Raw genomic sequence first — 23,387 nt, 5'->3', positions numbered from 1 at the left:
TATATATGTGCCGGACACCGGCGCATGCGCAAACTGGTCACATTTGACGTCTTGTGCGGAGTCACCTGAGTGACATGTGAGGGGGCGGGGTCAGTAGCGCTCGGTGCTGTGAGGTAAGTGGGGACCGGACACTTGTACACATAAAACATATGACGGGGGGAGTCTATATATGTCATGTATGTGGGCTCCAGCCCCCATGGAGCTGCTGTACAGCAACACTCTGCGCTGTCTAGTAGGAGCAAATGCGTTTCCATGGCAACACACCGCTTGCACCTGACAGCCATAGGCTGATGGGACATGCTGGAACTTGTAGTACCCTTGTGCCTATGCTGGTGTATAGAGTTGCAGCTAATTCCTGTGGTCAGGGTATATATAGATGACATGGACAGGGTAACCCCTGGAAGCATTGCTGGGACTTGTGTTCTCTTCCTCTCCCAGAACCACAGGTGTCTGCTTTCTTTTTTAAGCTTTTTTTAATGACTACTTAACCTGTCTGCCTCATCGTGTGTACATACTGTTACCTTTATCTTGTCTTCACCGACATTACATGCCAAGCCAATAACAGAGCTGCACCGACATACTTTATATCCCTCTCCCTAATATCTGCGCCTCTCATCCACCCTCATTACCTGCTCCTATTCCCGGTTAAAGGACTTTTCTTGAGCTGCACCTACCCAATTCCCTCATTCACACAACAAGACATTCCTATAAGTTTGGGGCTGGTGGCACCCATTAATATATACATTTAAATGAATAAACATTCCCTTTAATACATTTTTACCTCCCCAGCGCTGGGGTTTCAGGGGCGCACACAGGATTTTTAAGGGGGGATACCCCCCAAATTTTTTTTAGAGAGAGAGCAGCAGCAGCTCCATTTCGTCGGCACTGTATTGTACAGCAGCCGCGGCGCTGTCAAGGAAGCGTCCGCGGTGGTGCTGTATTGTACTACAATACAGCACCGCCGCGGACGCTTCTTTGACAGCGCCGCGGCTGCTGTACAATACAGTGCCGCTATGTAGGGGCACTGCTTTGCCCTCGTTCTTCACTGGGGGGAGTGGTTTCTGGAGAACCAGAACCCCCCTACCTGCGTGCGCCCCTGGGTTTAACCTATTTGGCACAAGAGCATTGGGTATTAACCCATTTGATGCTGCAGCAGCCATCTTGACCATGTGGGAAGAGCCATGATCCTACAATTTGACTCCTGGTCCCCCAGTCTCTTGGGGTTACCGGGGGGGTGAGTGCGGGATCCAACTCTTCATGCCAAGACAGTACATTCTCTTTGCTGTGGTCCTTTCTGTGCTTGTTGACAATATGAAAGTCATAATTTTGAAGTGCAAGGCTCCACCGCAACAGTCTGCCATTCTCCCCTAAGGTACGTTGTAGCCACTTTAAAGGTTTGTGCTCAGTCACCAGTCGTCCATACAAATAAGGGTGAAGTTATTCCACTGCCCAAACATTCATCCTGATTCAGCAGTTTCCTGCTCAAATAGGCCACATGTGCTCCTGCCCATCAAGCCCCACCTGAGTACTGTTCCAATTCTGTATTGTGACCCATCAGTCTGTACAATGAAATCCTTGTCATAATTGGGCACCAACAGTACTGGAGCATGAACCAGGGCTGCCTTTAATGACTGAAATGCCTGCTCATAAGCAAGTGTACTGTCCACTTCTTTGCGGAATTTATTCGTGATGTCGGTCAGGGGCTTTGCTCCAGTATTAAAGTCTGTGACAAAATGTCTGTAATACCCTGCAGTTCCTAATAAGGTTAGTACTTGTTTCTGGGTTGTGAGCTGGGGCCAGTCATGGATTGCCTCTACCATAGCTGGTTCTGGCTTAACCCTACCTCACTCTACATGATGCCCCAGGTCCTGTACCTCTGACATTCCCATTTCACACTTGTCTGCTCTGATGGTCAGTCCTGCCCATTGAATTTTCCCCAACATTTGTCCTACATGTTTCAGGTGGTCTTCTCAGGTCTTACTGAAAATGGTAATGTCATCCAAGTAAGCCTGAGCAAAGCCTTTACACCAGGCAGTCCAACCTGCGGCCCTCCAGGTGTTGTGAAACTACAAGTCCCAGCATGCCATTCCAGCTATCAGCTGGTTGTCTACCGGCAAAGCATGCTGGGGCTTGTAGTTCCACAACACCTGGAGGGCCGCAGGTTGGACAGGCCTGCTTTACACCCTTCCAATGGAAAAATCAACCACACACTGGAAGGTGGCTGGTGCTGTCTTCATACTAAATGGCATGGACTTGGACTTGAACTCAAACAGGCTGAATGGATTGATGAACGCAGAACGTTCTTGAGCCTCTGGTGTTAGTGGTATCTGCCAATACCACTTGCTCAAATCAAGTGTTGAAATATACTTTGCTCCAGCTTACTAGTCCATCAGAGCGTCAATGCGGAGCAAGAGATAGACATCAGACACGGTCACCTCACTCAAGCGGCGGTAGTCTACACAAAACCGCATTGTCTTGTCCTTCTTGGTAACCAATACAGTGGAGGACACTAACTTAAGCATCTCCTGCACCTCACTGTATATACATTCCTTGGAATCTGGTGAAATCCGATAAGCTGATTGCCAAATTGGCCTATGCTCACCAATGTGAATATCTTTAACCCATTGTGTCCGAGCTGCGTTTTGCTGGAGCGGGTTACGATCTCACTTGGATGTAAAAAAAGATCTTTGTATCCGGTCGGACTTCTTACTAAACTTAGTCACAAAGGGCCACAGCACTGCCTCAAGCTTCTCTCTCTTGCGGGCACTCAAATGCTCATTCCAGTCCTTTTCTGCTACACCACCTTCACCTCTAGCATCCGCGAGCAGGTAAGGGAGGGAATTACTTCCTGGTACTTTTCGTTGGCAAGCAGCACACCACCGCTACCGACTCCAGACGTTCGTGGGATGCCTTTAACATATTCACATTGTAGGTCCGGTGCCGCCTACTTTCGCTATCCAATGACGCCACATAGATGTTGTCACTTAGGCGACTTGAGACCGCGTACGGTCCAGCCCAGGTAGCCTGGAGCTTGTTCTGATGTGTGGGCATCAGAACAAGGACCTTCTGCCCCACCTGAAGTACTGTGACACGCGCCAGGCCTTGTTCATACCATGTCTTCTGCTTGGTCTGTGCTTACGCTAGGTTAGCTTGTGCAATATTCTGTAACCGATCTCTGAACTTGATCACATTCTCCACCACAGAGACATCCTGGGTGGGTAGCTCCCTTTCCCTAGACTCCTGGAACAAGTCAAGAGGTCCCCGGATTTTGCGGCCATATAGTAATTCGAAGGGGGGAGAAACCGGTAGACTCTTTCAGTACCTCCCAATAAGGAAACAGGAGGTGTGGCAGGTTGCGTTCCCCCCCCCTCCAAAGTTACATGCTGCTACCGCCGACATCAGTTTCCTCCTCTAGGGGACATTGCCAGTCCCTCAGCGCCACCCTCATCTCCTCCATTTACTATGAAAAATGCTGCAGGTGTGAGCAGGTGAAGATACTTTTGATAGCCACTGTATAGGCAACACATGAATACTTCTATATCAATGGATTTTGTAACATAAAAGAACAAATCCCTCCCCAGTGTTATTATATGGAGATGTTTACTTGTACATTACATTATACAAGTGCCTTTACGACTGATTAAATGTGTAATTTCAATAAATGGGTTTCTGTGACTAGCACTTACAGCACGTGGCTTTTTAAATGCGTGTTAATCGTCTTTATTTTCTTCCCACCTCTGAAACCCTTCCGTTGTCCTTCCCCAGCAGATAAGCCAGAGTAAAACCCGGAGATGTTCAGTTTTTTATTTAAAAACCAGAATGCAAAGAAAACGCCAGTGCCAGATAAAGAGGCGGACGGTTTTGTGTTCCTGGGTAAGTGGCTATTACAGATATAATGGCTTACTTATTAAAGGTAAATAGACATGCTCTGTATGGAATGTACTGATTAAAACAAGGAATTACCCGTGTTCCAGAGAAGCTTTGTAAAAAAAAAAATGTGAACTCAAGCATTGTATAGTTTTCCTTAATAATAGATATGCCATGTATGTACTTGAATTTCTATATACATGTTCAAAGTCTTTTAATCATCATAGCTCAGTAGGGAATGAGAGCTTGTACCCTGCAGTATTACTTGCTGTCACTGGATGGCAGCCTAACAGTAAGTGACGCAGTTCGGAATAATATTATTTTCCCAAACATGAAATGTCCTGCAAATCTACAGAAAGTACTGTCACATTGCAGCTTTCCTTACCTTTAAGTGCCATTTGTTGACTTCTAAGAGTTAGTTCTGGTTAGATTATATGGGAGGGAATTAAATTGCAAAGAAATCCGCGCAGGGGTCACATTTTCTATGGCATGTTTTGCATACATTTACACCATGTTAAAGTCATGTAATTATAAACAGGCAAAACATGTACAAAGCAGATTAAAACACCATGTAAATGGGCTTTAAGGCATCCATTTTTTAGTGCACAAATTGTTTTATTTTTTTTCACTGGAATGAAACCTATATATATACCTTTATACTTCCTGAAAGCAACAATAACACATTTATTGTGTAGATACGGATCCAGTTTGTGTGGGAAATTGCTACTCTAGTTACTTCCACAAGGTGGCGACACATTTTGTATCAAGTTCATCGTTGGTTTTTCTAAATCCATTGTGCTTTCATTAAAGAACTCGTAGCTATTGTCCTTCCTACAGTATATATCTTCTTCAAAGGTCCCCTGTGTTTACTTAACATACTCTTAAAGATGCCCTACAATCTAGGAAAATATTTTACTAACGTGCGACCTTCCTCCTTCGGGACCCCTGTGAACAGTGGGTGTATGTGTAACACAGGACTGGCAAATCCGTTAAACTAACCATCTTTACATGACGGAGGAAGTGGGAGAACCAATCAGCATCATCACCATTTATTTATATAGCGCCACTAATTCCGCAGCGCTGTACAAAGAACACACTCACATCAGTCCCTGCCCCATTGGAGCTTACAATCTAAATTCCCTAATATACACACACACAGAGAGAGAGACTAGGGTCAATTTTGATAGCAGCCAATTAACCTACCAGTATCTTTTTGGAGTGTGGGAGGAAACCGGAGCACCCGGAGAAAACCCACGCAAACATGGGGAGAACATACAAACTCTACACAGATAAGGCCATGATTAGGAATTGAACTCAATACCCCAGCGCTGTGAGGCAGAAGTGCTAACCACTGTGCCACCGAACCAATCACTGTGAATAGTTCTCCTGCTCACACCCCTCTTCACCCCTAATTTTTAGCTGATGCTGTGAAAGAAATGGAGAAACTCCAGGGAAACCGGCAGAGTTGAGCGGCCCCAGGGCTGTGGTTCGGGAGTGATATTTCTCTAGGTGGTAGAACATATTATATATATTTTTTTCTAACTATACATTACTTATGAATGATTGCCCAAATTAATGTTTTGTTTACAAGTTATCTTTGCAGCCCATCCCAGTATTTGTAGCCCTCACACACTACCATATCACTGTCATCAGTATTTTCTGCCAGAACAAATCAATATCTGATTAATCCCAAGCAATGCTAATCAGTATTGGGCCCACCCATATAGCGATTTTGGGGTCTATTAGATATGTGTATTTGTAGTTTTGCTATCAACTTTCTCCTTATTTTAGGGGGTAAATGTATCAAACTGAGAGTTTTTCGGCAGGTTTAAAAAAAACAATCAGATTCTAGTTACCATTTATTTAGTACATTCTACAAAATGACAGCTAGAATCTGATTGGTTGCTATAGGCAACATCTCCACTTTTCAAACTCGCTGGAAAACTCTCAGCTTGATACATTTACCCCTAGATCTGACTTAAGAAGTGTCACCAACCTGCCCCCCCCACCTTTTTAACTCCCTACCCCGACTCTCCCCCAATTTACAATCCATAAAATGTTCCCTCAAAACCCACCCCTTCATGCTCATCTATCCTACCTCCTCTTGTCCATCATCTCCATTTTATCTCAGTTGCTTCTCCTGTCTATCACCTCCCCTCCCTCTAGAACGGGCAGCGTCCTCTCTTTTTAAGGACAATCATTAAAATATTGTTGATCTATTTTGAATGATCATCTGTAAATTTGTAGCTGTAACCAAAATCATATTATAACAGATATTATTTATTTTAAATATTTGGTTGTTTATTAACAATAAGATAAAATGAAAAAGAAAATACGACTTTGAAGCTGATTTACTAAAAGTCATAAAGATCACTTGTCCTTACAGTTTGAGTCAGTTTATTATGATGAAATTCTTGAAATACCACGTGTTAAGATTAATGATTTTTTTTTAGAGATACTGTCACTGAAAATTGTACTTACAGCGTGATTTGCTAAGCTGGAACATGTGAAATAGCTGAAATAATTGGAGATATTAATGTTCTTTTTTTATCATCTAATTAATTTCTATGTAACCAATTTTTTTTTAGTGATGAAATGAACTCTGATAAAAATATAAATGTGTATAATGATTCTGAAAGGAGCCAGCATGTAGCATATGTGATATACCATGCTCACAAACTGCGAAGAGGGGCTGGGACCCATAGCGGTCCTATAGTTTGACACACAAGCCCATCATTAGTGGTGATGGGGGATTGCTCTCTTGATTAGGTACTTTCAACCATTGAAGAAGTTGGGAAGAAGCTTTATCCCACCTTTCTAGGGGGATAAAACAGCAGGTATACTCTCTTCCTCGCACAATAAGACTCTCCTCTGGTCTACAAGCTTTCAAGCGTTCTCTGAAAGCCCACCTCTTCGGACAAGCTTATAATATTCCTCAACCACCCTCTTAACCTCACTACATTACCCTATTACCACCCGTTATACAACTACCCCTTGACCAACATTGTTGTGTGACAGGATCATTTAGCTTATGAGTCACTTTTACCTTTACAGTCTGGCTGGGCTGACTGCAATTGTAGACTTAACCTCATGTGTCAAACTCCCATTGTCCCATAGATTGTAAGCTTGCGAGCAGGGCCTTCTCACCTCTTTGTCTGTGTTACCCAGTTTGTTTATTAGTTTACTATGTTTGTCCCCAATTGTAAAGCGCTACGGAATATGTTGCCGCTATAGAAATAAATGATGATGATGATGATACAAAATTAACCGGGGTTATAAAAGAAAACCAGGGCAGAAGGGCAGATGGGGTGACCTCCCTAGAGCAGAACGAGGACCCCCGGCTCCAGCACCATCCAACTTATAGGCCACAAGAGGAGCGTGGGGGCGTAAGTGACCAGGATAAAGTGGGCGGGATATGTGACAAGGGGAGTGTGGGGTGGAGGCATACAAAAGCCTTAATCCACCAATGGTGAATCTGACCCTCCACGATGGAGATCATTCCATCGCTGCCACATACAGAAATCCTCTTTCCAAACTAATGACTGCAGCTCTAGCAGTTCATGAGATTCTGCTGATAAAGCGCTACGGAATTTGCTGGCGCTATATAAATAAATGATGATGATGATCCTCCCAGGTGACACACCGGTACCTCTGGGTATCGTGGCCGTGGGCTCTGGACAGTACCAGGGACAGAAGAGATGGGGAATAACCACTGAGGGTACATTAATGACCTCAATAATACATAGACCCTGATCTATCTTAATTTTCATTACTTGTTGTAATGACATTTTCTGACATCTGCCGTTTTATCAGTCTTTTACTAACCTGCAGGTAGAGCAGACTAATCCCATATACTAAAGAAAAGCGTAATCACAAAATGGTAAAGATTATGTCAATACAGGTTACGCTTTTTGTTTTTCATAACACAAATTTTGTTTCCATCTCATTTTCAGTCCGTTATCAATGGTTTATATAAATAAGATTTGTTATGGAACCCTCTCTGCATTTAGTGGTTGGTTTCATATTTAACATTACATAACTGTCCTATTGTGTCACTGTGTTACAGCACTGTCTGCTGATGTCATGACATGACAATCATACTGTATATTACTGTGATTCCTGGTCCTCTCAGATGGGAATTAGGGCAGTTATGGGTCTGGCAGCCATCTCTTATTGGCATGTAATACCTGCCCTGCTGGCTGTAATTGTACATTGTGAAACCTGACTCTTTCTGTAGTTATCAGACAGGAGGAGAGTTCCTTCAATAATACAATGTCAGCGTATGTGCCTGGTTTATGATAGGTCACCAGCCTCCATTCACTGTAATACAATCACCTTAGTGTTACACTGGGATCCATGCGACACAGGGCCCCTATAACCTGTTTGTTTTATTCTAGTTCATCATTCTTCTCAAAATTCTGCATAACAGTATTAATAAGAGTAACTGTGAGCTCATTACCCTCATTCACATTACTCGGTCAGTGGTGTCTGTGTAAATCATCCTGCTGCAAAACGCTGGATTGTCTGAATTGGTTTATACTGCTCAGGCTCCCATGTACACGTGTCAGGAATGCACATGGGTTAAATGCCCCCATGAAACGTGCTGTGGTTATACGTGTATAATTGTTGCAACAACATTCTGTGATAATCAGGAAATAGTCTTTGTACCCCACTGTCACAGTGTCAGCTGCTAGGTTAGTAATCAACACCTGCAGGCATCCTGCGGCATATCACCACGTTCTTCATGTGTTACTGTAAGAGATGTGCTGCGGCGGGAGTAGAGGAGGAAGGATTCTTTATTGCCACTAACAGTCACTGTCCGAGGAGGCACTGAGCTGGGGTGCTGGTGGTACTGAGGAGACACTGAGCTGGGGTGCTGGTGGTACTGAGGAGGCACTGAGCTGGGGTGCTGGTGGTACTGAGGAGACACTGAGCTGGGGTGCTGGTGGTACTGAGGAGGCACTGAGCTGGGGTGCTGGTGGTACTGAGGAGGCACTGAGCTGGGGTGCTGGTGGTACTGAGGAGGCACTGAGCTGGGGTGCTGGTGGTACTGAGGAGGCACTGAGCTGGGGTGCTGGTGGCACTGAGCTGGGGTGGTGGTGGTACTGAGGAGGCACTGAGCTGGGGGGGGTGGTGGTGGTACTGAGGAGGCACTGAGCTGGGGTGGTGGTACTGAGGAGGCACTGAGCTGGGGTGCTGGTGGTACTGAGGAGGCACTGAGCTGGGGTGCTGGTGGTACTGGGGAGGCACTGAGCTGGGGTGCTGGTGGTACTGAGGAGACACTGAGCTGGGGTGCTGGTGGCACTGAGGAGGCACTGAGCTGGGGTGCTGGTTGTACTGGGGAGGCACTGAGCTGGGGTGCTGGTGGTACTGAGGAGGCACTGAGCTGGGGTGCTGGTGGCACTGAGCTGGGCTGCTGGTGGTACTGGGGAGGCACTGAGCTTGTGGTACTGAGGAGGCACTGAGCCTGGGGTGCTGGTGGTACTGAGGAGGCACTGAGCTGGGCTGCTGGTGGTACTGGGGAGGCACTGAGCTTGTGGTACTGAGGAGGCACTGAGCTGGGGTGCTGGTGGTACTGAGGAGGCACTGAGCTGGGCTGCTGGTGGTACTGGGGAGGCACTGAGCTTGTGGTACTGAGGAGGCACTGAGCTGGGGTGCTGGTGGTACTGAGGAGGCACTGAGCTGGGCTGCTGGTGGTACTGGGGAGGCACTGAGCTTGTGGTACTGAGGAGGCACTGAGCTGGGGTGCTGGTGGTACTGAGGAGGCGCTGAGTTAGGGTGCTGGTGGTACTGAGGAGGCACTGAGCTGGGGTGCTGGTGGTACTGAGGAGGCACTGAGCTGGGATGCTGGTGGTACTGGGGAGGCACTGAGCTGGGGTTCTGGTGGCACTGAGCTGGGGTGCTGGTGGTACTGAGGAGACACTGAGCTGTGGTGCTGGTGGTACTGAGGAGGCACTGAGCTGGGGTGCTGGTGGTACTGGGGAGGCACTGAGCTGGGGTGCTGGTGGTACTGAGGAGACACTGAGCTGGGGTGCTGGTGGTACTGAGGAGGCACTGAGCTGGGGTGCTGGTGGTACTGGGGAGGCACTGAGCTTGTGGTACTGAGGAGGCACTGAGCTGGGGTGCTGGTGGTACTGGGGAGGCACTGAGCTTGTGGTACTGAGGAGGCACTGAGCTGGGGTGCTGGTGGTACTGAGGAGGCACTGAGCTGGGCTGCTGGTGGTACTGAGGAGGCACTGAGCTGGGCTGCTGGTGGTACTGGGGAGGCACTGAGCTGGGGTGCTGGTGGTACTGAGGAGGCACTGAGCTGGGGTGCTGGTGGTACTGAGGAGACACTGAGCTGGGGTGGTGGTACTGAGGAGGCACTGAGCTGGGGTGCTGGTGGTACTGAGGAGGCACTGAGCTGGGGTGCTGGTGGTACTGAGGAGGCACTGAGCTGGGGTGCTGGTGGTACTGAGGAGACACTGAGCTGGGGTGCTGTTGGTACTGAGCAGGCACTGAGCTGGGGTGCTGTTGGCACTGGGGAGGCACTGAGCTGGGGTGCTGTTGGCACTGAGGAGGCACTGAGCTGGGGTGCTGGTGGCACTGAGGAGGCATTGAGCTGGGCTGCTGGTGGTACTGAGGAGGCACTGAGCTGGGATGCTGGTGGTACTGGGGAGGCACTGAGCTGGGGTGCTGGTGGTACTGGGGAGGCACTGAGCTTGTGGTACTGAGGAGGGAAGGGTGGTTAGAATCTTGATTGTACTGCAGGTGTCTCAGTGGGTAAATCCACTAAGTTAGATAATTTTACATTTGTTTCTCATGTGTCATCATTTGATATTTTTGTTTTGCTAAATGGACAAACTCCTTCATTTAAAAAAGATTTGAAAATAAGTAAATCATGATGATGTCCCTTTTAACCCTCTATATATTTTCAAACTACATGACATTAGGTCGTTGCATGTGACTCCTCCGTATAGTAATAATAATACAGACTAATCCCATTTAATCAACATTTATGGCGAGCAAATGTGCTTAATCTTAAACAAATTCTAAGGAGGCGTCTGATCCGGAGATTAGTTGTTCTGACTGTAGGTTGTTATTAGTCCATTTTGTGATGTTGATGTTGTTTATCGCTAATTATTCAGAATTGCTGTCAAATAAGCCAATTTTTTTACAGATCACACTTTTTTAAAGAGCAAAACCTGAGCACATACCATCCATTATCTATACACAACACATGTATTATGTGTGTGTTCGTAATAACGCTACTATCTTTCTATCTTTGGAATAAATCCAAAAACATATATGAAAACGAGATAAGTGTTAACAGCAATATATTTTCTTCCCACATTAAGTTAATTATAACTCAGTTTTAAAGGGCAATATTAATGCAAATATTTTTTTCCCCTGCAAAAAATGATGTAATATGTGTATTTATGCCTCAGATGTGTGTCACATTTAACAACACACCAATAATACAATGTTCATGTTTCTGGTGTTGGACATATAGGTCTTCATTTATTAAGGCACACAAAACGCACGTCCGTATTAGCAAGAAGCTGATGCAATGGTACGTCTGTTGTTGAATACGGGGCTAGGTCTTCCCCGCTCTAACAGACAATACACTGCAGGATACGTCCAATACCTATATGGAACAAGTCACAGAAGAATGCACAGATGAAAAAATTATGTATATATGTGTTACCTGTTAATTTTATAGAGCCTGATTCATTAAGGAACGTTAAGCAAAAGTAAGTAAGGCAGGACAATATTGCATTGGAGGGGGAGGTAAATTTAAAATGTGGGGACAGGTTTATATTTGGGCTAGGGCCTAGGTACCCAAACTGTGCGTCGCCGCTCCCAGGGGTGCCGTGGCGCTGTCACAGGGGTGCCGTGGCGCTGTCACAGGGGTGCCGTGGACAGGAAGAGGGGGGGGGGGGGAACCAAAAACTTACCAATCCGGCGGCGCCCGGAACCCAGCATCCTCCTCCCTCCTCGCTTCTTACTGAATGTAGGGCGTGACGTCATCATGTCCGACAGTGAGTGGCAAGCGTCAGGAGAGAGGATGCTGGGTCCCGGGCGCCGCCGGATTGGTAAGGTTTTTTTGGGGTTTTTTTTTGTTTTTTGTTTGTTTGTCTTCCTGGCCATGGCAGGATGCAGAGGGGGCGCAGAGAGTGTGGATGCAGAGGAGACGCCGAGTGTGTGTATGCAGAGGGGGCGCGGAGAGTGTGGATGCAGAGGGGGCGCAGAGAGTGTGGATGCAGAGGGGGTGCAGAGAGTGTGGATGCAGAGGGGGCGCCGAGTGTGTGGATGCAGAGGGGGCGCAGAGAGTGTGGATGCAGAGGGGGTGCAGAGAGTGTGGATGCAGAGGGGGTGCAGAGAGTGTGGATGCAGAGGGGGCGCAGAGAGTGTGGATGCAGAGGGGACGCCGAGTGTGTGGATGCAGAGGGGACGCCGAGTGTGTGGATGCAGAGGGGGCACCGAGTGTGTGGATGCAGAGGAGACGCCGAGTGTGTGGATGCAGAGGGGGCGCCGAGTGTGTGGATGCAGAGGAGACGCCGAGTGTGTGGATGCAGAGGGGGCGCCGAGAGTGTGGATGCAGAGGGGGCGCCGAGTGTGTGGATGCAGAGGGGGCGCCGAGTGTGTGGATGCAGAGGGGGCGCCGAGAGTGTGGATGCAGAGGGGGCGCGGAGAGTGTGGATGCAGAGGGGGCGCCGAGTGTGGAGATGAAGGAGGGCACAGAGTGTGTGGAGATGAAGGAGGGCACAGAGTGAGTTAGCTGTAAATTATTCTTTGACAGAAATATATTTGAAAAAAATATATAAAAATATTATTTTCCCTTGGATTTATGTGTATTTTTGCACACAACTAAATAAGTATTTCTGTCCTGATCTAAATACTTATTACGTTTTTTGACCCAACTACTTATAAAATGGGACTGCTCAGTAATTATTTTGGAGGGGTGCCTTAAAACAATTATGGAGACTCTAAGGGTGCCGCAAACTGCAAAAGTTTGGGAACCACTGGGCTAGGGCATGTTCTAGATCAACTTTAAATTTCAGTGTGCAAATAAGCTATCAGGTATTTGTGTGCAACATGAAAAAAAACAGACAGTATTTTCCTTATGTGCAAAATAATAAACTCATTTGCATCCCTTGCATTGCAACATAGTTTTGTTCAGAAAACTTGAGTAAGAATACTTAATCAATTTTTTGCTTATCTTTCCTTAATGAATCAGGCCCATAGTCATTAATGACAGAACATTAGAAAGGGATAAGGTTTTGGACTCTGCAGCGTGCACTCAAGCTTGTCATGCCCCTACTATACATTACTACGTGGGTCCTTTGCACTCGTGGATGAATTGGATGTAGCTGCGTTCACTGGCGTATGCTCTAGTACTGAGCACGCCCAGAACGTTTCTATGAAAAATACAGCACATAGCTGCATTTATATTCCTTAATCCAGCCCATGATATTTCTTAGATGTCACAATCAATAAAAACATCATTCCTAAATGCAGTTTGTAGTCGCACCCTAAACTGCTCCACCATTGTAAATCCTGCTCCTGTGACAATTTACACAAATAAATAAAAGTTCATTGCATGTTCTTGTAACCTAGATATTCCCTTCTGCAGTGAGTCTCAATAATGTCACTGGTTCCTACTGAATTGGTAGGCTGTATGTACGCATTTATATTAAGTTTAGATTGTAAGTTCTTCAGGGAAAGGCTCTGTGTTAACGTGTCTTTTGCCCTTATTGTAAGACCCACTTTAGATATGAGGCACATTTTTCTGTCCGCCTCTTGTGGCACTACATACACCCTGTGTATTGCAAGGCATATTGACATGAAAGTGATTGCATTTATATGTTAGCGGTACGTCAACATTATATAAGTAACTGTATGTCATTTCCTTGTGTGTTGTACAGAACAAGCGTCTGCTGAGCAGAGAGACAGTACACCTCCATATCCTGGGACCGATCTCCCCTACAATCTGCCATACCAGGTAATCCAGCACTCTCCTGCCATTGATAGTTGTATTAAGGATCTCAAGCAGTGCTTTTTGGCTTTGGTTCCCTGCCAATTTGCTGTAGCCTTTTAGAATTAAAAGCTTTGGAATCCAAGAAAGGTCAATGAATAATGGAAGTGTGTGTTTCAAGTGAGCAGTGTCGCTGGGTTTCTTGAAAGCATGCAAGATTCAAGACATTCTTACGTCTAAAAGCCTCACCATGGTTATTCTGTTCCGTCGTTCATTTTACACTTCTAGTATTTACATATATTCTGTATATATTTTACATTAACAAAAGATCCATTTAGACAGTGTCAAATTTATATATGTGTATGTCTAATGCAATATCTGTCACAGTGCCATTAATAAGAAATGAAAGCTTTGGCCCCTTGTCAAATGGAGCCCACCCCCTGAAATCCTGCCATGTAGACAACATATATGTTTAAAGAAACAGTAAATTTGAAGAGGAATTAATGGCACTAGAAGACATTAATACATAGCAAGGGCTGTGTGAGTTGAGTAATGTAGGTGAAATAACCATACAGTAACTATGTCTGTGCCATATTAGGAGGAAGGTACTGCTCTTACTACAGCAGAGAGTGACTGACAGCCTTGCAGACATAACCGGAGTCCACAAATACCTCACTTCTCACAGTCCCTCCCTTCTGGTCTGTAGACAGGAAGAGGTGAGGACTATGAAGACTATTCGTGATGGAAGCACGAGATGACTGAGCGGGGAGGAACTGTACATCTCTGCTATATAGAAACATTGACACAGTCACCTCAGGATGTCAGGGCCTACATTAGTCCGTCACTCAGCTTCATGGCTTATTGTCCTGTTTTTCTGTGTTTCTTTTTATCACTTTGTTGTTGACAAGTTAGAATTGGAAATTGTGCATTTGTTTTAGAAATTATGATTAGTAATTGTGTACTAGTTGGTAGTATGCAGTAAGTTTTCTAAGAAAGGATTTTATATACAGATTGATAGCTGCCAAGTATCCCTAATATCCCAGGACAGTCCCATATCTTATAGATTTGTTTTTGTACCGTACAAGCCCTCTTGCTCTGTTCCGCGCGCGCGCCCCCTCCTGCCGTGTGCCGCGCGCGCTCCCCCTCCTGCGCTGTATAGTGAGTGTGGTTCTTCCTGTCTGTTATTCCCTTTGAGTGGCATATTGAACAGACACCCCACTACCAGCCATGTGCCCAACCCACACTTTACATTATATTGCCACGTGTCACCCATATATCATACTATCCCACATTGTGCCCCCTTTATACCAGTGCCCAACCCACATCACATTATACCAGCTATGTATCTAGCCCACATGTTACCAGTCATGTGCCCAACCACCTGTCACATTATACCACATCATGCCTCCTTCACGCTCTACCTGCCAGGTGCCCCACTATACATTATACCAGCTATGTACGCACATTACATTGCAGTAACGTGTGCTCTCCCACTCTCTGCCCAGTGTGATGGGATATGGGCAGTAAGGGCAGATACTAGTGCTGTAGTGACTAGGTTGGTGTGTGTCTCACTGGTGTTACTGATGGGCCATGATTGGCTGTGTGTACGGGTTCGAAGGTGTATATGAAGAGATGTGTGTTTGTGGACACAGCTTTGTCCATGGACACACCACCACAACATAGTATTTGTTTTCAATTGTATGATTTGCTTTAGCACATTGCTGTCCTATGTATCCGCTTTACACGAGTTGAATCATCTTGTTTCTTAGGCTCACTGGTCTTTACTTGCAGCCTGTCTGTCAGTGATAACATGTTCTGGGCTCATTGTGTCTCACTAACCGTAGGACGTTGCACCTTGTTGCAGACAGCCAAAGCGTTTTATTTGTGTGTTCTTTCCTTGACGTTTTCATTGCACTATTGAAGCAATGTAGGTTTCTCAGGTGGTTTTGTATTATCTTCCAGATGCCACAAGGAAATGTCCCGCAGTTAAACAGAAATGACTCTGAAGCTGCCAAGATGAGTAGTCAGGTGTCGGAGGGTAACCCAGCGAAGGCGGAGGTCCTCAGTGACATCCCCTTTATCCTGGCGCCTCATGTCCTGCAGGTGCAGAGTATCTGCCAGGAGCTGCCGGAACCAGGCCCAGCGTACAACGTGGACGAGAACTTTGCCAGATTCCACTACGACTTCACCCTGGAGAACTCCGTGTTGTGTGGACTTTAAGTGTTTGCTGTGTGTTGTGTTACATGAACATTTCTTACTTACTCTGGCACTTTGTGTATTATTACATACTCACTACTCTTCGTGTGTAATATTACAACCTACCAAACCCCTTCTTGGAGTGATATTGATGAAAGTGCGGCCTGTTCAATAGGAACCGATGAGATAACTGAGAACGTAAGTTACCAGCTCGCTAGGAGCCGGTCACATGACCGAGCCGGTCACATGACTGGGGCATGAATTGGAGGAAACCCTTTTGCAGTCGGAAGCAATATTCACGACAAAGCAGCTTATGGATCCACTGGGAACCGGTGACGTCACTGAGGGGCTTCAGGACTGGTATTCACCAGGCACAAGTGCTGAGGGAACCGATAGGCCGCGTTCTCATGGATATTGCTCCATCCCACAAAATGGCTGCCTCCTTTGTGTGCAGACGACAGGTACTTTTATATGTTCTTCAGACCATGTGGCTGTCAGATAAGGCTTCTTAGAAGTACTTGGCCATAGTTCAAACAGCAGGTATTACACTTTGCATCATTTAATAAATATCCATCAGTGCTTCTGATTATATACTGACTGCTGGAATTGGTTCTGTTGTGCATATATATAATTTTTGTACATTTGTGTGATATTTGGGTATAATTTGGGACTTGATTATGTAGTTGCAGAGCTCACCCTTCTGTACAGTTGCCATTGTTTCCCTTCCCATGCTGCCTCTATTTCCTTCCAGAGCCCTCCGGCCAGTCTTATTGAGGTGTATCATCCTCTCACAATACAGTAACTGGGGGCGTGTTTAGCAGCCAAGGATATGTCTGACATCAGTGGGGTGAATTATGATGTCACTGGGGGCGTGGCCAGTCCCAGGAAGGACTGAAATATGTCTGACAAAGAAGTGGCAGAGACAACCCTGACTTTGCTTATAGATTAGGGATAATAATGTTTATACTTTCCCCTAGGTATAATAAAGCAAATACAATTTTTGAGATTATAATTACTTTACATGAAATATCTAATAATGTATATTTTATAAATAAAGTTAATCTGTCACCTACATCAATGGAGGCCAGGATAAATGGTCCGGGGTACTCCAAAGTCTAAACGTAATGATGTTACGTCCTGGGTTCATTGTATGTCAGCGTTATGTTGCTCTAATGTCTCTTTTAGTGAGTACGTTTGTACATTCGGATTTGAATCCACTTCTTTGTATGTACCCATCACCCCGATACATTGAGGCAGCCATTTTGTGGGTTGAACCAATATCCCTGAGAATGCAGCCTATGTGTACACTAGAAGCTGGTGACATCATTCCTATTATGCCTCAGTGATGTCACTGGCTCCTAGTGAATGGATTGGCTGAATTCTCATGAATATTGATTTGGTCTACAAAATGGCTGCGTCCATCGTGTGGGGACACTTGCATTATTCTGTAACTGCTGAAGTTTACTTCAACATGTACCTGCTCCTCAAATTATACTTTCATTTATTTGTCATGATTATTTATTTCTTTTTTGCTATACATCCAAAGCTAAGGTACATAGTCCGGATCATTTAGCTATCCCTATGGATTTCTTTCAATAACACTTTGTAAATGTACTGTATGACATAGCAACCAATCAGGTGTTAGCTTACATTACTTTACTTTTCATCGGTGAAAGCTGATATCTGATTGGTTACTATAATTTATAGCACATCTGGGCTATTCACATTCTTATAGTGTGTTACCTGTAATGATCCGATGATGATGGAAATCTCTGAGGTTTATAATAAATACGTTTACATCTTTCATCACTGTTTTTACAGATCTCTTTATACATGTGTAATACTGATGATAAAATATCTCTGTATTCGTTAGCTACACTGGTCTATGAAAGGCATTGAGTTAACGTACTGCGAGGATGTTAGTAGTCGCTGTGTGATCTGTTCATTTCTATCAGACTTGGATAACCTGTGGATTTCCACCTGTTGTGGACTACAAGTCCCAGAATGCCCAACCTGTGTAGCAGTGTACATCGGCTGTAGAGCCAGAAGTTACCTATTGTACATATGCTTATACCTAACACATGGGGTTCATAATGTCTCTAATGTATAGTTTTATTCAAAGTGTCTGCACTACAATCGTTAATTGTACAAGAACACTCAGTAATTACTATGTACAACACATGCACTTTGCACCATAGGGAATGCAAAATCTCCTGATTTATCACATTAGCCTTCAACTATCCGCTGGTGACATGCTCATTGGTTTATCCCTCATATAGAATCACACTATATGTCTGTATTTATAATTATATTTGTGTTGTATATACTGTTTACATGCAAGGAAATGCCCCATCTCTGATAATAAAACCTGTACCAATTCCTTGTACGTTGGTCTTGTGATATCAGTTTACTTATTAATGTTTTATTTGATAAAAGTACAATATAATGAAAGTGGAATGAACTATGGTCACATATAGAAGTTAAAGCTGTATCATCATCTATAACTGACTTGTCCCTTCCCTTACGTTATTCCCAGAGATACTGTAACACTGTGTGACACTGCGGAAGGTGGGTGTGAGCGACCAATCAGAAGACACAATCACAGAGACCGACTTCTGATTGGTCGTGCCACTCACACCCCCCCTTGCAACCAATTTAAAGAGGCAAACTGAAATGTTCTGTTCTGGGTGGGGAGGAAGTGCTCAGGATGCAGCTTTAAATAATTTTCTCTTTTCATCCAGTCTGGGGGACACTGCTTACCATGGGGTGTGAAGGGGAACATGGGAGTTGGCAATTCTAGCATTGCTGACAGACCCCTCCCCTTTATAACTCCCCCCCCCCCCCCCCCCCCCCCGCCTCTTCCTCCTCAGTTTTTTCTAGGTGCCCATGGAGTTAGGCACTGTTTTAGTTGCTGCTAAATTTTTTTTTTTTTTTATTTTTTTTTAGGGAGAATAGCTTGGGCAGACCTGGAAGTGTGTTCTATTATAGAGAGCACACTCCCAGAACAGCAGCGCAGGCACTGCTCTGTCAGCTGAGAGCCAGAGGCTCTCACTGGCAGAGCAAATTAGGGTGCTTGAATACAGAGTGACTTGCGGTCTCTCCGGACCGCTGTCACTCTTGGGGCCTCACCGATAACCGGCGCTGCCATTAGGCATGGAGGGCCGGTTATCGGAATGAAAAGAATGCCGGCGGCCATTTTTAAGTCCGCGGAGGAGAGGAAACGGAAGGGGGCCATACCAAGATCCCCCCCTCATACATAGGAGGGGGCATCGGGTCCTGGTCTTCTGTCCACACATTTACCAAATTCTATCAATTTAATGTATTCGCATCCGCAGATGCAGATTTCGCTCGTAGTGCTCTGCGAGCAGGGGTTTCAGAGCGGTCCCACCCTTAGAGGGCTGCTTTGGAATGTCCCCATGGTAAGCAGTGTCCCCCAGACTGGATGAAAGAGAAAAGAGGATTTATATACTTACGTTAAATCCGTTTCTCTGATTCCGTCTGGGGGACACTGCGATCCCTCCCTTCTGCTTTTCCTCTGTGTGCTCTTGTTTGATTGACCCTTTAAATTAACTGAGGAGGAAGAGGCAGGGGGGGAGTCATAAAGGGGAGGGGTCTGTCAGCAATGCTAGAAATTAACTAGCTAGGTGCCAACTCCCATGTTCCCCTTCACACCCCATGGTAAGCAGTGTCCCCCAGACGGAATCAGAGATACGGATTTAACGTAAGTATATAAATCTTCTTTTTTCATGGCTAATTTTATATATTTACAGTAATCCCAGAAAATGACCCTGAAATGTATTTAATTCTCCTGGTTAGCAGGGATAATAAATGTGGTCTTATGGAAAGTAACTGGATACATTTATTTTATTTTTACAATTATTATTATTAGTTTACCAGTAGAGAGACCTAGGAGTCAAGGTGATTCCCATACATGATACCAGGGCTTCCAATCTGGAGGAAATCCCTAGTGAAATCTGGATATTTGTAGCACAGGGGTTGTCAGACTTTTGCAGCATGAGATCTACTTTTTGCACCGTCTGTGTTTGTTCGTCTAACTTATTTATTTGGTCCCCAAATCCGTAAAGTCCTGGAATTAATCACTTGAATGAAATATCTGGATTCTGAGGCCCTTGCATCTCACCAACCCAAAATCTCCTGTCGTTCTTTTATCCAGCAAATAGGGCAGCACCACCTGACATATTGCCTAAGGATAAATAATTAGTGGTAGCCATTTATTGCAGAGTACTATCTCTCACTGCAAACCACACTCTGCAGTGATATACGCCCCAATTACAACCAGTATAGTGCCCCCCCCCCCACAGCAAACACCGTACTGCAGAGAAATAGCCCCCACGCTGCAAACGACATACTGCCCCCCCTATTGTAAACTGCATACTGTACTGCAGATGAATATATCCCACATTACTAACCACAAACTGCAGAGAAATACACCCCCTGCCCATTGCAAACAGCATATTGCAGAGTAATATCCCCCCCACATTGCAAACCACATACTACAGCTAAATATAGCCCCCCATTTGCAAACACTTTATTGCAGAGAAATAGGCCCCAGATTGCAAACCACTCCTTGCAGAAACAGCCGCGACCGTCCAGTTGGACTACACTGATCTAGCGCAACAAATATGAGCTATTGCTTCATATCTTGATGAAAACACTGGGGGCTCGTACACAGGTATGCACTGGGAATATGGGCATAAATGCATGAAAGCTAACTTGCTTTAGACGTGTTTTACTGATGCGTTTTTAAGATGTTTTCCATGCACTTGTCCTGTCTTGTGCTCTTCGCCAATATAATCTACTGTGCTGGTAGTGGGCTTTAACGCATGAGAAAACGATGATGCGTTTACTAAACTTTTAAAAGTGATATTAGAATTTTATAACGCAATGATAGGAATGGCTCTACTCACTTATTTGACCTATTTTTAGTCCACGCGTTTATTAAAATGAAAAGTACAGATAGGTGTGAACAAGTCCAAAAGTTTGCAACCCAATGTCAAGGTTCCTAATTTTTTAGGCGTGAGAGGATTGTACCTATCTAACTGCATTTCCGTGACATTTAGCACATAGATGTTATTGTAGCATGAAATGAGAGCCTTGGCGTTTCACAAACTTAAATGTTTTGATTAGTATATAAACCAATATCTGCTATTTTCGTTGCACTAGATCTATACAGATCTGTACAGATTTACACTGGCAAGGACAAGCAATTATAAGAAGTGTGTTCTTGTTTAAGAAGTTGTGTTCACTAAGATATTGTCTATAATATAATTTTACACCTTTCCGTTTCGGAGTAGTATTTTTGTTTTTCAGCTGTAGGTGTTATTATTAGACTGCAAATTTGTTTGCAGTGTGGAGTTTGCAGTGTAAAACTGTCCATTAAAGTAGTGCATTTTTTTTTTATATATTTTGTACCAGAAGTCATTTAACAACATTTTAAATTGGTGTTTTTTTCCTTACACCACTTTATACCCTTGTTTGTGCTGTACAGAATGTAATCATCTGAGCTGAGGTTTCACAGCTAAGCCTCAACAAACAGGTGAGTTCTTAAGCTGGGTACACACCACCGAAGGTTTCGACTGAACGACTGAAAGTCCCGGTCAGCCTGCTGGTTCTTGTGTACACACTTATGGTGATCTGCCTGCGCTGCTGGTCGTCAGTGCGTGCACACTTCAGGATTTGCCCGACATTGTTCCATCGTTCATAGAGATTTTTGGTCAGTTTATAAAATCAAATCAAACAATACAATGTGCTTTGAAACGATAAAACGTGATCATGGGTGCGTACACACTAATGCAATATCGGACCTAACAGTCTTTTATCGTGTGATTGGCATTATAATCGGGTGAAAAACCTGTAGTGTGTGTCCAGCGTTAGTCGTGTTACATAAGTCCTGGGATGGGGCCTTTCGAATTGTAATGGACAATGACTCCAGTGCCAGAGCCGTGTGAAGAGAAACCATACAATCGTACAGTGGATATATTCGTACTCTGAGTTATATAATTATACCCATCTTGCAAAATTTTGGTTCAAATGCGAGACTGAAAATTTTGGTATAATTTTGTAAAGTACTATCAAAGTGGCTCTATGCAGTTGCCTGTGTGTGTGTGTGTATATATATATATATATGTGTGTATATACACACACACACACACACACACGCTTTACCATTATACCAACAGGGACTGTGATGACATTGTACTCAAATACATATACTTTAATATGAAGTTGGTCCCTTTTGCAGTGATAACAGCTTCCACTCTTCTTGGAAGGCTTTCCACAAGATGTTGGAGTTTTTCTGTGGGAATTTGTGCCCATTCATTCTGTAGAGCTTTTATGAGGTCAGGCACTGATGTTGGGCGAGAAGGCCTGGCTCGCAATCTCCATTTCAGTTCATCCCAAAGGTGTTCGATGGGGTTGAGGTCAGGGCTCTGTGCGCGCCAGTCAAGTTCTTCCACACTGAACTCCTCAAACCATGTCTTTGTAGTCCTTGCTTTGTGCACTGGGGCACTGTCATGCTGGAATAGAAAAGGGCCTTCCCCAAACTGTTGCCACAAAGTTGGAAGCATAGCATTGTCCAAAATGAATTGGTATGCTGAAGCATTAAGATTGCCCTTCACTGGAGATAGGGGGCCTAGCCCAAAACCCTGACAAACAGCCCGATACCATTATCCCTCCTCCACCAAACTTCATAGTTGGCATAATGCAGTCAGGCAGGTAACATTCTCCCAGCATCCGCCAAACCCAGACTCGCCCATCTGACTGCCAAACAGAGAAGTGTGATTCGTCACTCCACGGAACACATCTCCGCTGCCCCACAGTCCGGTGTGTTTTACACCACTCCATCCGAAGCTTGGCATTGGTCTTGGTGATGTGAGCCTTGTATGCAGCTGCTCGGCCATGTAAACATATTCCATTCAGCTCTTGCCGCACAGTCTTTGTGCTTATATTAATGCCAGTGGAAGTTAGGAATTCTTCAACTATGGAATCAGCAGAGCGTTTGTGACTTACGCACCATGCACCTTAGCAGACGTTAACTCCACTCTGTGACTTTACGTGGTCTTCCGCTTCGCGGCTGAGTTGCTGTTGTTTCTAAATGTTTCCACTTTCTAATAAATCCAGCAGGGTTGAAATTTCACAAACCGTCTTATTGCAAAGGTGGCATCCTATCACAGTACCACACATCCTATCACAGTACCACACATCCTATCACAGTACCACGCTTGAAGCCACAGAGCTTTTCAGAAAGACCTATTTTGTATCACAAATGTTTGCAAATGGATGAATGCAGCATTAGTAGTTTGTAGTCTGGATGGAGCATTATTAATTAGTAGTCTGGATGCAGCAT

The 23,387-nt window shown here is 44.9% G+C and overlaps 1 protein-coding gene across 1 annotated transcript; it reads left to right on the top strand.

Moving 5' to 3' along the window:
• Positions 1 to 21: 21 nt before the first annotated feature.
• Positions 22 to 18,412, top strand: UMAD1 (UBAP1-MVB12-associated (UMA) domain containing 1). The gene is made up of 4 exons (XM_075211755.1): positions 22 to 113; positions 3,769 to 3,873; positions 13,776 to 13,852; positions 15,788 to 18,412. Exons 2-4 carry the CDS (start codon positions 3,792 to 3,794, stop codon positions 16,043 to 16,045), a joined length of 417 nt encoding a protein of 138 aa, XP_075067856.1. The 5' UTR covers positions 22 to 113; positions 3,769 to 3,791; the 3' UTR covers positions 16,046 to 18,412.
• The last annotated feature ends 4,975 nt before the right edge of the window (positions 18,413 to 23,387 follow it).

Source organism: Mixophyes fleayi, chromosome 5, assembly GCF_038048845.1.
Source record: "Mixophyes fleayi isolate aMixFle1 chromosome 5, aMixFle1.hap1, whole genome shotgun sequence".
In the NCBI taxonomy this organism is placed as follows: Eukaryota; Metazoa; Chordata; class Amphibia; order Anura; family Limnodynastidae; genus Mixophyes; species Mixophyes fleayi.
This window is presented reverse-complemented; position numbering and strand designations above follow the sequence as displayed.

Excerpts from the sequence above, each read along its gene's own strand:
- UMAD1 (XM_075211755.1), top strand. The coding sequence starts at position 3,792 with ATGTTCAGTTTTTTATTTAAAAACCAGAATGCAAAGAAAACGCCAGTG. Across the intron at positions 3,874-13,775 it reads GGACGGTTTTGTGTTCCTGG|AACAAGCGTCTGCTGAGCAG; the intron begins GTAAGTGGCTAT and ends TGTGTTGTACAG. Across the intron at positions 13,853-15,787 it reads CCTACAATCTGCCATACCAG|ATGCCACAAGGAAATGTCCC; the intron begins GTAATCCAGCAC and ends ATTATCTTCCAG.